Here is a 14,731-nt window from a genome sequence, read left to right as displayed (position 1 = left end):
CAGGGCACACATACTTTTAGTCAGTTAATATGCACCGGGAATGTAATAGGACTGATTGTTTGTACGAGCGTGTCGTTTCTTCTAGTCCTGTAGCAAGTTGTCGCCGTGTGCTCGCCTGCCGCGAGGCCACTTATCAGTTCGGTGACTGTACTGACGGCGATGTGCGACAAATGTGCGTGCGTCATCGACGATCCGTCCAATAACGCGGCGATGTTTTCCGACTTGTCCCGAATAAGTTACCCGTAAGTGTCACGAACCAAAGTTGCTCCCTCGCCCATCAATTTCGAGGCTACACGAGTGCCGAGGTGTTAGTTTCCTTTTCACGTAAGACTGCCGCATTTTCGAGCGGAGATCGCGACAACGTTGCGAACACGTCGTTAAAAGCAGTCTACCTGTTGCCAGTAGCCTCCATTGCGAGGGCCGCGAGCATGTTCACTGCGAACGGACTGACTTTCTGTTGTTGGTCGATGCGCGGCGTACTCCACTCTGACGGCCCGTCGCGCAGTTCACGGTATTTTCGTCAGGCGGGGAGAACCACAACATCGGCGGTTTTAGCGATAAGACTGCACTTCCGTTCCATCACTACAAAGATTGATATCTCTGGTAGCTTCACTTCTGCTTTTTACTTGCCGTCCTTTAACTGATGAGGCTGCAAAACACAGCCGTTCTCAGTAACATTGTTGGCAACCAACGGGCTCGTACGTGAGTTAGGCCTCCACCAGTGACTCGGCGACCGCCGTTGACCGCGTCGGGTTCGTTATCCTCGTTGTCTCGAGCCATAGCTGGGATCTTTCTGAAGTTCACAGCGAACGAACCACCACCACACCCGCTTCACAAATTACTGTAGCACGGAACTTCTTTACTGCAAACACGCAGTCAGTAGCACCATGACAAAAGGGCGCATGTCCGTGCGCGTCGCGATGGTGAAGCAGACGCCGAAAGCGCCCCTTGGCCTATCGGATGCCTTAATTTGGTCACGTGCCCCAAGCAGCCAATTGAATCGCGCGCTAGTGCTTCTCAATGACGCGTTTTTGCTAAAAAAAACCAATGAGCAAGGTGAGCCAGCGGTGGCGGGAAATTGAAGATGAAGAACAACCCTTCCAAATGAGGTTGCAGGATAATAATTTTCGTTGTGATAACTCTGGACAAGTTACCTTTCTACGCGGGATAGGCTCATCAACATTAGACCTAACATTTTCGTGTGGCCAGTTTATGATTTCATCGTGGGAAACGTTTGATAATGGGACGAGTAGCGATCATGTACCAATTACCTATGAAATAATGTTACCACAACTTACCTCTGCTATCCGGCAACAACGGTTCACCAACTATAAAATTTATAAAACTGTTTTAAACTCCGCGCTCTCATCATTGAGAGGACGCGTCGGACAGCAACGAGCTGCTTCAGTCGTAGCATGTCTAAGTGACTCTGTCCAGCCGGCAGAGTTTTCTGTTAAGCATGGCAGCACACCGTCAAATTCAGCTTGGTGGAATGAAGATTGTACGCTTGCGTATAGGCGACGTAAGGCTGCTTGGAAACGTTTACGCCGCAACCATATTCCGAAAAATTGGGTTGACTATAAATTCCACGCAGCGCTGTTTAAACGTACAGTTGCAATAGCTAAATATAAACACAATTCTGACTTACATTCGCGTTTATCAAAACCTAATAAAAGATATGCCCTGTACAGGTTTCTACAAAACAAAAAATCGACGCAGGTACCAGCATATTCGCATTCAGTAGTGCTGTCTCCTAAAGAAACAACAGATTTGTTAGAGGGCATCGCGAAAGGACTTGAAGCGCGTTTTGCTTCGTCATGCTTGAGACCTGTGACATTCAAAAGCGCAACCTCGGACTTTCGGGAAGTCACTATGGCTGAACTGGCAGCTGTCATACTAACTGTAAAGCAAGCGGCTCCCAGTCCACATCAGATTACAAACTCTATGATTAAATTGATATTTAATTCCCATCCCGAGGAGCTTTTGAATATTGTTAACTGCTCCTTACAGCACACATGGATTCCAAGCGCATGGAAAATTGCTAAAGTTGTGTTGCTGCAAAAAAATCCAAGCCTCGGATATGTCCTGGATAACATTCGGCCAATTTCGCTTACTTCAAACCTAGTTAAAATAATTGAAAGAATTCTTCATAGAAGGCTCAGTGAATTTATCGCTCGTCAGGACATCCTTTCACCTAGGCAAGTAGGATTTAGACAGGGGTGCTCTATATGGTCGGCTCATGTTGATTTGAAAAGCCGAATTCGCCTTGCAAAAGTATCTGGTGAGCTTTCTGCATTAGTCACGTTAAATATCGCAAAAGCCTACGATAGTGTGGAATACAGTACATTAATTTCAAGATTAGTGGACTGTGAGGTTCCCAAGTACATTATATCTTGGGTTCAGGAGTTTCTCTTTGAGAGAATTTTTTTTGTTGCCACGAGGGAACTACTTCTGCCTCATATAAGCAAACAAGAGGTGTTCTGCAAGGATCAGTCCTGTCACCTCTTTTATTTATTATATTATTATCATCTATTCCCATTCATAAAAATGTTCCTCTTTATGTCTACGCCGATGATATTGCTTTTTTCTCGTCATCCCGAGATATCAATAGTTTGTATCAAATCTCACAGTCATATTTGAGTGAGCTTGAAGTATGGCTTGGCGGGCTGTTTTTTTCACTTAATATTAGCAAATGTGCTCTGCTTGTATTCCCTCTATCCGTTCCCGTATTTATTTCACTGCATTATCGAAATGATCCGATTCCACAAGTAACAGCGCTAAAATATCTTGGTATTGTTTACGGGGACAATTTAAATTGGCAGCAACAAATAGAATCCAACACCCGTAAAGCAGAAAGCGCCGTAGGATTGCTCCGCCATTTGCAATAAGAATTCAGGGATGCGCAGGGATACGTTACTTATGATATACAAATTTTACGTACGCCCAATTCTGGAGTTTGGCTGCGTTCTGTTTTCTGGAAGTGCTGAGCACAAATTAAGACCTCTTATATTGCTAGAAAGGCAAGCTGTGCGGCTGTGTCTCGGGCTACCTAAGTGTGTCGCGAATAGCGTGCTTTATTTGGAAGCTAGAATCATTCCACTTGATGCTAGATTTCGACAGCTTACTGTGCAAACATTTTTAAAACTTTACGATGCACCCCTCTTCTGTTCACAGACAGTTTTCATGAAACATCCAGTTTCTTTCTTTCAGCGCCCATGGTTTCGTTATCAAAGACTCCAAGTCATTTTCGTCGAGTCTCTGTTATCAAATCTTCAGGTTTCCCTCCGGCATTTAACTCCCCAAACCCAATACTCGGTGCCAGTTGACTTAATTTTCGATATTTTTCCAAAAAATGCCAAGTTACTTCCAAAGCATGTTCTGGAGGGCCTCCTTCAAGACCATCTGTCATTTTCCTAAATACGTAGTACTTTCGACGGACGCAACGCAAAATCTTCAGAAGGCTGGAGTAGGTATTTTTTCTCATCAGCTTAATTGGTCTTTTGCGCTCCAATTGCCTGACTTCACACCAATTTATCTCGCTGAATTTCTGGCTATTACATTGGCTCTTCGAAAACTAAATTATCAGCAATCAAAAGCTATTATTATTTCGGATGCTTTGTCTGTATGTACACATCTAACGTCCGCAAAGAAGTCTCCTCTTCTCAGGATATTTTGGTCTCTCGTACCGCATAGCCTATCAGAAGTTCGGTTTATTTGGGTCCCCGGGCATGCTGGAATTGAACTAAATGAAATTGCTAATTCGCTCGCTTCGGCATCTTTAAATTTCCCGGTGGTGCTAGTAGCTCCACAGTTTCCTTTTATCACTGCCGAACGATTCAAACGCCTGTTAATCTTCAAAATCAACGAAACGTCGCTTCTACAATCTGAAGAATTTCGGCACTTGCAATTCACATGGAACACCGCAAAATGCCTTTCCCGTCAATGTGAGGTGACCCTCACAAGCTTTCGCTGTAGAGTTCCTCTGTTAAATTTTTATCTCCACAAATCAGGATTTTCATTAACTAACCAATGTGTAGTTTGCAATGAACCGGAAACAATAGATCACTTTCTTCTCACATGCCGCCACTTCGCCTCACTGTGCCGAATAATTCTTGAAAGACCGATTGGTAGGCTCGGATTGCCAGTCAATACATCCACCCTATTATCGTTTGGAGCCAGTCAGTTGGGTGTGGGCCGCAGTGCTATTCTGTCAGCGCTACATAAATTCATTCAGGCAACCGGAAGGACACGCTGCTAGTGGTACTGCCAGATATATCCAATTCTTTCTTCCCCTTCCTCATTCTTGTTAATTTGTTTTATATATTCTGGTTTATCGCATTCTTCTGCAATTTTTCACGTTTTTTCAAAGGAACATTATTATTGTTCCTATCCAATTTCTCTTTAATTATTTTTTTAGCAAGCATTGTAAAAAATGTTCTATTATGAGGTACAGTGTGGCCAATCCCCCATGTGGGTATGAGCCAAGATCTCCTAGGAGACAAGACAAGACAAGAGACCAAGATGAACACGATAGTTCGTGCGTAACGGCAACAGTTTGGCGTGGAAAAATCGCGATTTTAGCGTCAATTTGCGCTCACATTCATCTCACAGGGATGTTATAAATTAATTTTGCACCATAATGACGCGAGAAGCTAGAAACTTCTCATATAAGTGCAAAAATAGGCGAATATTTCGAAATTGTCAGCTTCAAAAAGTCGATTTTTTTGCGATTTTTGGCCTTCTAAGACCAGTGTACCCCTTAAGGGCTGTCAAACAAATGGTCTACACCATTTCCCTGTATTTGTCAGACTTCATGCACGATTAACTTCATAAACTGCAATGCTCACGAATTCCCCAGTAGATGAATTCAACAGCAGTTGATCACTATCTGCACACAGAACACCTGCAATGAAAGCCAGGGACATCAGTGATGCTGTGAAGTGAACATTGTAATGACTGAGCACCAATTCTAGTTTCCCAGGTGACAGCACAATGCGAACAGTCAGTGCCTCTTTTTTTATAATGGCAGCTAGAGAGATTCCGAATCACTTGCTCGACATTCAGTGCAAGCAGTGCCTTAGTGATATAAAACAAGGCCAGATGATCACAAAGCAAGCATATTTTGCACTAGTAAGCGCCACTAGATTGTTAAGTTGCAATAATGTGATCGAGCTGATGTCAAAAACAAATCCTGTGACAGTTGAGAGCATGCACCAACTTTCTTGATAATATTTGGAGTTTTAGATGTGAAAACCCAGGATGATTGATTTGATTGATATGTCGGGTTTAACATCCCAAAACCACCATATGATTATGAGAGACGCCGTAGTGGAGGACTCTGGAAATTTCGACCACCTGGGGTTCTTCAACATACTCCCAAATCTGAGCACACGGGCCTACAGCCTTTTCGCCTTCATCGAAATGCAGCAGCAGAGTACCTTAGCAACTAGACCACTGCAGCAGGGCAACCAAGGATGATTATGAGAGACACTGTAGTGGAGGGCTCCGGACATTTTGACCATCTGTTCTTAATTGTACAACGAAATCACACAATACCTCTACCATTGCACTTGCTCACAAATACAACAGCCGTGGCTTGGATTGAACCTGCTTTGTTCAGCAGCTGAGAATCGCAGCCACTGTTCTAGCAAGGCTCACTATTTATTACAGTACCTTCAGGACCTGAAGGCGCTACAGAAGGGAGTGGGCAAGAGTTTACACAGCAATAAGATAAACGAGCAAAAATGAAAAGCTGCTAAGAGTAAACATCGTATTAAACAGCAGCCTTATCAGTTGGGCTATGGAGAGGTGATGATGATGATGTTTGATGTTTTATGGCGCAAGGGCCGATTCACGGCCAAAGAGCGCCAGTTCATCTTACTAAAAAATATGGACAATGATTGTGATAAGCGGCTGTATAAGGGCCATAAAATTCCTCGCAGTAAGGCGGGTAAAAACATACAGGTAATAAAATCATGACCATGCCGTGAAAGGTGTGTGTGATGTGAACAGATGACAAAAGTTGGTGATAATAAAAGACGATGGTGGATATGTATGGCAATAGCACAAGTGCCTCACTCGTTCAAACCCTTGCATCCAAGGGCCGTGAGGCATGTGCTTTTTTGTGTAGCCACCGCAGCAAAAACCTCTCTGGAGAGGTCCTGCTACGGTATGCCCGGGTATATGACATGAAAGCTGTGAATTTCTTTTAAAAACGCTAACAATGAATTATGACTAAAAAGTGGTTCCCTACCGACAAACATTGCAGGGTGTAAAGGTATATGTTGTCGGTAGAGTATTGGAAAATGTTGTTTTCTAAGAGTTTCTAAGTGTTTACACTGAATTAACATGTGAAGGACGGTTAAGTATTCCCCACATCTGTCACACAATGGTGGATTGCCACCAGACAAAAGGTGTGTGTGTGTCGTGTATGTGTGTCCTATCCTGAGTCTTGTTAGTGTTACCTCTGTTAGACGCGATTTCGATACGGGCAGCCAATGACCAAGGTGTGGCTTAATAACGTGTAGTTTGTTTTGTGTGTGTGTATCCCACTTGCTCTGCCAGTAGTCCCTGAGTTTTCGTTTGAGAGACGGCTTAAGATCAAGGACCGGGATTGATGTCGGTGTAACGGCGGTGCTTTCGTGGGCGGATGCAGCAAGCTGATCCGCCATCACGTTGCCTTGAATCTCACGGTGCCCTGGCACCCAGCACACAACAACATGTCTGTTGAGTGTGTAGAGGGTGCATAAAATGGAGTAAAGTGAAACGAGGACAGGGTTTTTTTGTTTTTTAAGACTGTGCAGAGCCGTTACCACACTGAGGGAGTCTGTATAAATTACTGCTTTTTGTATTTGTGATTGTTTGATGTGTTTAGCTGCCACAAGTATCGCGTAAGCTTCCGCTGTGAAGATACTTGTGCCTGGATGTAGAGGGCCAGCATCCGAAAAGGAAGGGCCAACAGCAGCGTAGGACACAGAAGAGTTAGACTTAGAGGCATCTGTGAAAAACTCAGGACGTGTGTATTTGTATTGAAGTTCCAAGAAGTATGTTCGAATATGGGCAATAGGCGCATGTTTTGTAACTTCTAAAAAAGACACATCGCAATCTATAGTCTGCCACTGCCACGGTGGCGGGTATGCAACAGGAGCCATTAAACTGTGTTCAAGTGATACTGCAGTTTCTTCAGCTAGACCCTTCAGGCGAACTGAGAAGGGCTGCCTCATTGAAGGCCTGTTTTGAAAAAGAATGGAGCTCGATAAGTCATTAATAGTAGAGTATGAGGGGTGCCTCTTGTCTGCTTTCACCTTAAGGAAATATATAAAGGACACGTAGGTTCTTTGCAGATGAAGGGACCACTCATTTGACTCAACGTAAAGGCTTTCTACGGGGCTGGTGCGAAAAGCACCCGTAGAAAGGCGGATGCTCGAATGGTGCACGGGATCCAGCATCTTCAAAGCACTTTGAGTCGCTGACTGATAAACAATGGCCCCATAATCTAAGCGGGTGCGAATAAGGCTTCTATACAGGTTCCTGAGGCATTTCCTGTCACTACCCCACGTAGTACGTGACAACACTTTTATAACATTCATGGCTTTTAAACATTTTGTTTTTAAATACTTTATGTGGGGTACGAAGGTCAACTTGTTGTCCAAGATTAAGCCTAAGAATTTATGCTCGGCTTTGACGGACAGTTGTTGCCTGTTCAGTTGAATGTCGGGTTCCGAGTGCATGCCTCTCTTTCGAGAGAACAAGACACATGTGCTTTTTTGTGGGTTAAGTCGAAATCCGTTTTCATCTGCCCATTTGGAGACCTTATTTAAACCAAGCTGAACCTGCCGCTCACACATGGCCAAGTTGCATGACTTGAAGCCAAGCTGAACGTCGTCGACATATGTACAATAGAACATATTGCGAGGGATGGACAAGTGCAAGGAATTCATCTTGATGAGAAAAAGTGTGCAGCTAAGTACACCACCTTGTGGCACGCCTGTTTCCTGGACGAATGTTTGGGAAAGAACCGTGCCCACTCGGACACGGAATGTCCGGTTTGACAGGTAACTTTCGATTATGTGAAACATTCTTCCGCGCACGCCAAGGTGGGACAGGTCTCTTAGAATTCCGAAACGCCATGTTGTATCATAAGCCTTTTCGATATCGAGGAATACAGAGAGAAAATATTGTTTATGGACGAAGGCGTCCCTGATCTGTGCCTCGATACGAACAAGGTGGTCTGTGGTGGATCTACTTTCTCGAAACCCGCACTGAAATGGATTGAGCAAATTGTTTATTTCAAGAAAGTGTACAAGTCTGCAGTTTATCATTTTTTCAAAGATTTTGCACAAGCAGCTTGTGAGTGCAATAGGCCTATAACTGGAAGGTAAGGAAGGGTCCTTGCCCTCTTTCAAAACGGGAATTATAATAGCCTCTTTCCAGGAGTTAGGGATAGTGCCAGAAAACCAGATAGCATTGTACAAACAAAGTAAGGTTTTTCGCGTTTCGATCGGCAGGTTTTTTAACATTTCATAAACGACACGGTCAGAACCTGGGGCAGAAGTACTGCAGGAGTTTAGGGATGTTCGGAGCTCAGCTAGACTGAACGCTTGATTATATGCCTCGTATCCAGTGCATTTGTGTTCGAGTTTCTGCTTTTCTATTCTTGTTCTGTATTTTTGGAAAGTGTCAGTATAGTGGGATGAGCTGGACACCTGTTCGAAGTGTGCACCGAGGAAGTTTGCCTGATCTTCCAAGGTGTCGCCCTGAGTGTTTACGAGTGGAAGTGTGTGTACTTGTTTTCCTGCTATCCTACCGACCATGTTCCACACTTTAGCTTCCTGTGTGTATGAATTGATCCCTGACAAAAACTTCTGCCAACTTTCTCTTCTTGCCTGCCGACGCGTTCGCCTGCCTTGAGACTTTATTTTCTTGAAGGTGTCAAGATTTTCGGCTGTCGGTGAGTTCCGAAGCAGCCTCCAAGCTCTGTTTTGCTGTTTGCGCGCGTTTCGGCATTCAGAGTTCCACCATGGCACACGCCGTTTTCCAGGGTGTCCATTTGTTTGTGGGATGCATTTTGTTGCAGCATCAATCAAAAATGCTGTGAAGTAGTTGACAGCAACATCAATGTTCAAAGTACTTATGTCATTCCAACCTAGACGAGCGATGGTATAAAAGTGTTCCCAGTCGGCTCTGGTTATGAGCCACTTGGGAACACGTGATGGACACTCAGTTACTGTAGTTGTGCTCAAAACTATGGGGAAGTGGTCACTTCCGTACAGATTACTGATGACTTTCCACTGGAGTAGGGGCACAAGAGATGGGGATACTATGCTTAGGTCTATGGAGGAGTAGGTGTTATTGGCGAGATTATAATACGTTGAGTCTTTTCGATTTAGAAGACACGCGCTTGAGGAGAGAAGGAACTCTTCAATCAGTCGACCTCGCGCGTCATACCGAGAGTCACCCCATAGCCTGCTATGCGCATTAAAGTCTCCAAGGAGAACATAGGGCTCCGGAAGTTCATCAATTAAAGAGTGTAAATCACGTTTTTGCAGCTGATAGCTAGGAGGAATGTAGAGAGTGCAGATTGTGATCAGTTTATCAAAAAGAACTGCTCGAACAGCCACTGCCTCAAGGGATGTTTGGAGTTGTAAGTGTGTGCATGCAATTCCTTGATTCACAATGATGGCAACACCTCCGGATGATGTCATAGCATCAACACGGTCCTTTCGGAATATAACGTATTTACGGAGAAAATTTGTGTGCTTTGAATTAAGGTGTGTTTCTTGTACACACAGCACTTTTGGTGAGTATTCGTGTAAGAGTTCTTGGATGTCGTCAAGGTTTCTGAAAAGGCCCCTGACGTTCCATTGTATAATTTGAGTGTTCATGGTGAATGTAAAATAGTGCTGTGTGTACGAAAAGCGAGTGGCTGTTTAGACAGAGTTTGACTTCACTTAACAGGGCCGTCACCAGGCCCTGTTATCGGCTTTTTTGTTTTCTTGGCGCGCTCCAAGGAGCCACGCCGCTCTTTCGGCACCAAGGGTGCCGACGTATCCATTGCCTCCTCGGAGGCACTGGATGCCCGCACGTGCGGGCTGCTAGTTCGAATTTCGGGCCTCACCTGCGGAGGTGAGGCCTTGAGACTGGAGGACTCTGGAGTCTCCGGTCTCTGTTTGGGAGTAGGCGGTGTAGCCTGGGCTACAGCCGCCTTGGGGGCAGGTGCCACAACCACCGGCTCGGTATGCGCGGGCCGAGGGAGTGGCGAGGGCTGGTGCGGCGGTGCCCCCTGACGCGCCGCATCAGCGTATGTAGCTCCATAGAATGGAGCGACTCTTCGCCGTGCTTCCTTAAATGTAATGTTTTCCTTCACCTTCAACGTAATTATTTCTTTTTCTTTTTTCCAGTATGTGCAGGAGCGTGAATATGCGGCATGGTTTCCTTCGCAGTTTACACAGTGTGGTGGTTGTTTGCAGTTCTCAGACACGTGGCCTAGAACTCCACATTGTGCACAAGTCTGGCGACCACGACACGTTTTGGAGCCATGGCCATATTTCTGGCATTGGAAGCAACGGCGGGGGTTGGGAATATATGGTCTCACGGATGTCTTTGTGTACCCAGTCTGAATAGTTTCCGGCAAATCGCTCGAAGCAAAGGTCAGTACTAAGTGTTTGGTTGGGATTTCCTTTTGATCTCTTCTGATCTTAATACGCTGTACGTTTGTCACGTTCTGGCTCTTCCATCCTTCCAGAAGTTCAGCTTCCGTCAGCTCAAGCAAATCTACGTCTGATACGACCCCGCGAGATGAGTTCATGGACCTGTGTGGCGTAATACTGATGGGTGTGTCTCCAAACGTTGTGAGGGTGTTCAGTTTATCGAATTGGTTTTGTTCATGTATTTCAAGGAGTAGATCTCCACTGGCCATTTTGGTAACCTTGTACCCGGCACCGAGAGTTTCGGTTAAGGACCTAGCCACTACGAAGGGGGATACTGTTCTGGCTTGCTTGTTAGTTTTTTCACAGTGTATAACATGGAATCGAGGAAAGGTTTGTCTTGGCCGCATGAAAAAGTTGATATCTTCGGTGCGTACCCGCTTTGAGGAGGCACGATCACTTAGTAAAGGGAATGCTTTGTGCATGCTAATTGTATGTTGTTCGGTAGCGTTGGCGGCCACCCACCACGGAGCCCAACGAGGGGACGCTGCAGGTTTACAGATGCTGAAACCTGCAGACGCCAGCCGTACAACGCCACTATAACCCAATGCGCCTAGACCAAGGTAAGCTATTTGCACAGGGTTAACCCTAGCCGCCAGGAAGTTTGGAAGTAAACGGAAGAGAGTAGAAGACAGGACAGATAAACAGTAAGAGATAAAGACGAAGATGTAGGGAGAGAGAGATAGGAAAAGGCGACTGCCGATTTCCCCTGGGTGGGTCAGCCCAGGGGTGCCGTCTACGTGAAGCCGGGGCCAAAGGGGTGTGTTGCCTCTGCCGGGGGGCCTTAACGGTCCAATCACCCAGCGTCGGCTCAACCCCCAGGATCCCCTTTTCCCCGGACACGGCAAAGCCACGCACGGCTAGGCGTGGGAGGGAGTAGAAACTCCCCCGTTAGCTCGGGTCCGTGGTGTCGCTACACACCAAACGCCTACTTGCGCAGGCGCCCCTGCGGGCGGGCTATGGAGAGGTGGTTCGAATCAGTAAGGGGAATAAAGGAATTGTAAAAGAATCTGATGTGAAAAAGGGATGCATGTTTTGTGGGGATGGTTTTATCTATTTGATATGTAGTGTGGCTTGGAAAGCAGCTCTTGTTTTAGTAGTAGATTGTGGAAAATTTTATGAAAAAGAACAAGACAAGGCATTTCTCAAGCTTAGGACAAACAGGGGTTCTATATAAAATGAGTTTTAGAGTAAAAGGAACCCTTGAAAAGTGTCTTCATAGGTAGCTAAGAGTGATAATGGCATTGTAAGCGATGATAGGTGACATAAGTATGCCATGAGAGGTTGGAGGTAAATTTTAAACAAAGATACTTGTAGTATGAAACACTTTCTAAAACACTATCATTAATTAGCTATTTTGCAACGTCAATAGAACAAGAGTTCCGAGCAACTTGCATTACCTTGCATTTATTAACGTTTAGTTGCATGTTCAATCAAGCATGCACCAGGAAGAAACTTCTGCAAGACCTTGTTGCAGAAAATTTACATCCGTATTAGTGCATGCATTTCAACACAGTCATGAGCAAATATTTTAATTGATGACAGAATATCAGTAGGGAGGTCATTTATTTAAACAAGAGAAGAGGGCCCAAAATTGAGGCCTGAGGCACATTATAAGTAGCAGAAGACTCTTGTGAATTGTAACTGTTGGTGCTAACAAACCGAGTTCTGTTAGCGAGAAAGTATTCAATCGATGTTGCCATATTGCGGTTACGTTTAATATACTAAGCTCAAAACGGAGCAACTGGTGAGAAAATGGATGAAAAGCTTTAGATACAATCAATGATTGATACACTGGGAAAATTATGTATGAATGAAACCAGTTGTGTTTCACATGAAAAATGTTAGTAGGATGTTTACCATGAAACCTGCGTATTTATCATTTTGCACAGTCCAGTCGCCAGAGTGCAATGGTTCCACATACTGCATAATTTTGCACGTTTTGTGCTTTAAGTTTTTGTATGACAATATGTATCAGTAAACCAATTTCTTCTAACACCAGAAATTTTGGCCAGCTGGAGTCCCTTATTATGGAGCTAACTCTACGTACACCGGCATATCACATTTCATGTTCACTGAAATGTGACCTCTGTGTCCAGAACAGTACATGGGTTGTTTGAGTGAGCACCTGAGCCCGCTTAAACCCCTGTTCAGGATGCCTTTTATCTTCAGCATGGGCAGTGTATGCCATGAGATGGCCGTGCACACAAATCACGTGTGCACAATCGTGCTCTGTGCGCATCACACTGTTCACATGCCAAGAACTCGCGGCACTGTGCAATACTGCTGCAGAAAGCAGTCATATAGAGGTCATCTCAAGTTGTCCTATGAGGCAGTGCACAGATTACAACAGGGAGGACTTCAAGATTCTGCTACAACATACAACAGTCTCCTAAGTGAAGAAACATTACCATCAAACGCAAAGGCATTTGGCAGTGCACGGGCGAAATCCGCATGGCTACTAGGGAATGCCCTGGCTCAAGCTCACCAAGCCGTTTCCTTTAAAGCTGTACAGTAAACGCTAAGTGCTACAAACGTCCCAGGCAGGTAGAAACGACATGTCAATGGCTCCTTCAAGACTAGTAAAGAGTATTTTAGTGTTTTAGTGGCCGGCCAGAAGTTCGACATGATCACGACTCCGAAGTACTTTCAACATTAAACTGGAACAATGAATATGACTTGGAATGATTTTTGAAAAGGAGCTGCTACGCGGGTTACATTTTACTAAGGCTCATTTGATTTTTTTAGCGTTACCAGCAAGCAGTTATTAGGACGGTTTCGCTAGTATTTACCCATCCCAGAGGCTGACGTAAGGCCGCCTGAAACGCTGTAGCATCACCATGCTTTGTGCAAATGCGCTCGCCCCAAACTTCGAATTAAGTCTGGGAAGCTATCTAACCGCATTCCCAATTACAGCCTGCAAGCGAGTCAAGCTTTGAGATTCAGAATTGCTGCTGAGAGACGCGAATTCTACGCGAAGCAAGCAGCACCACTTTACAATCCCATTGCAACGCACGCAGCGCCAGCGCGAGAACGACTCGAACACCTTTAGCATGTAAGCTTGTCACTAAAAAAAACTTCGCATCCACCAAGTTTTCTATCAAAAATGAGTACAACCTGCCAGCGAAGCTGGCGAAACAACTCCACCTATTCGTTCGAGCAGGGCATTTGTTTCTTTCATTCGGATCACGACATATGCCAACAGGATCGTGCTTTACGCGGCGACCTGAGCAATCCCTTAGACAGCGCTTCCAGTCCAATCAGCCCGTGCTGTAACGTTCGCGTGGGGCAGCTGATGAACCGGCGCGAATGCTACTGGGAAAACGAGGCGAAACAACGCAGCCTTTCTCGGCGTGCTGTAGCGTAGCCCTAGGCGTCGGAGGCTTACCTCGTCCTCGGGGTGGCATCTTGACAGTTGCACGTGGCTACAAATGCAGAAGACGGTAACAAGGTGCGCCGGGCGACAGATGCGCTGGCCGAAAACACCGAGAGGAAAGCGACGAAAGCTCAAGCAGGGATGCGTGAGAAGTCCCGATGGCGCCGGACGATATTTTTTTACCTCGGAACAGATATTTTGCAGCCAAATGCTGGGGACGCTACACACAAGTTGACCACTTTCTAGATGTCGCCAGCTACCGGTGCATAAGCAATGGCATAGAGTATTTTTTCACAAATACCTAGTGAGAAGTGTGGCGCTACCGTCTAAGAGGAGCGATGTGGTACCATAGAGCATAAAGTTTCCTTCCTCCGTGAAGTTTCCCAATATACACTATGCCATAAAGTTTCCTACTAGAGGGACACAAAGAAGGCTCAGTGTGCATTTGTATTAATAAATGTTTATTCTCTCTCTCCTACTAGAGGGAACTCTGGCGCTAGTGTCTGAATGACAGCAGGTGGGCACGCAGGCTCTTTCGATATATTTACATCACGGGCATTCGCACTCAATGGAGTTCCAGAGTGATGACAGCAGAAAGATTTCTTTAATTCCCTAGATTCTTATCTAGTTGGCCCTTCCCGTGTCATTT

General features: G+C 45.3%; 1 protein-coding gene across 2 annotated transcripts in view; it reads right to left on the bottom strand.

Moving 5' to 3' along the window:
• LOC119179501 (uncharacterized) overlaps positions 1 to 14,731 on the bottom strand; it is a 126,081-nt gene that overhangs the window by 106,048 nt on the left and 5,302 nt on the right. The window contains exon 1 of one of the 2 annotated variants that reach the window (XM_037430587.2): positions 14,095 to 14,375. The exons of the other annotated variant lie outside the window; for it this stretch is intronic. Within the exon in view, the coding sequence (XP_037286484.1) occupies positions 14,095 to 14,113 (19 nt within the window). The 5' untranslated portion in view covers positions 14,114 to 14,375. Of the gene's footprint in view, positions 1 to 14,094; positions 14,376 to 14,731 lie in introns of those variants that run through there. 2 annotated transcript variants of the gene reach the window in all.

The sequence above is a fragment of the Rhipicephalus microplus genome, chromosome 7 (assembly GCF_043290135.1).
Source record: "Rhipicephalus microplus isolate Deutch F79 chromosome 7, USDA_Rmic, whole genome shotgun sequence".
NCBI classification, from domain to species: Eukaryota; Metazoa; Arthropoda; class Arachnida; order Ixodida; family Ixodidae; genus Rhipicephalus; species Rhipicephalus microplus.
The sequence above is the reverse complement of the archived record's forward strand: the minus strand, read 5'-3'. Positions and strand labels throughout refer to the sequence as shown.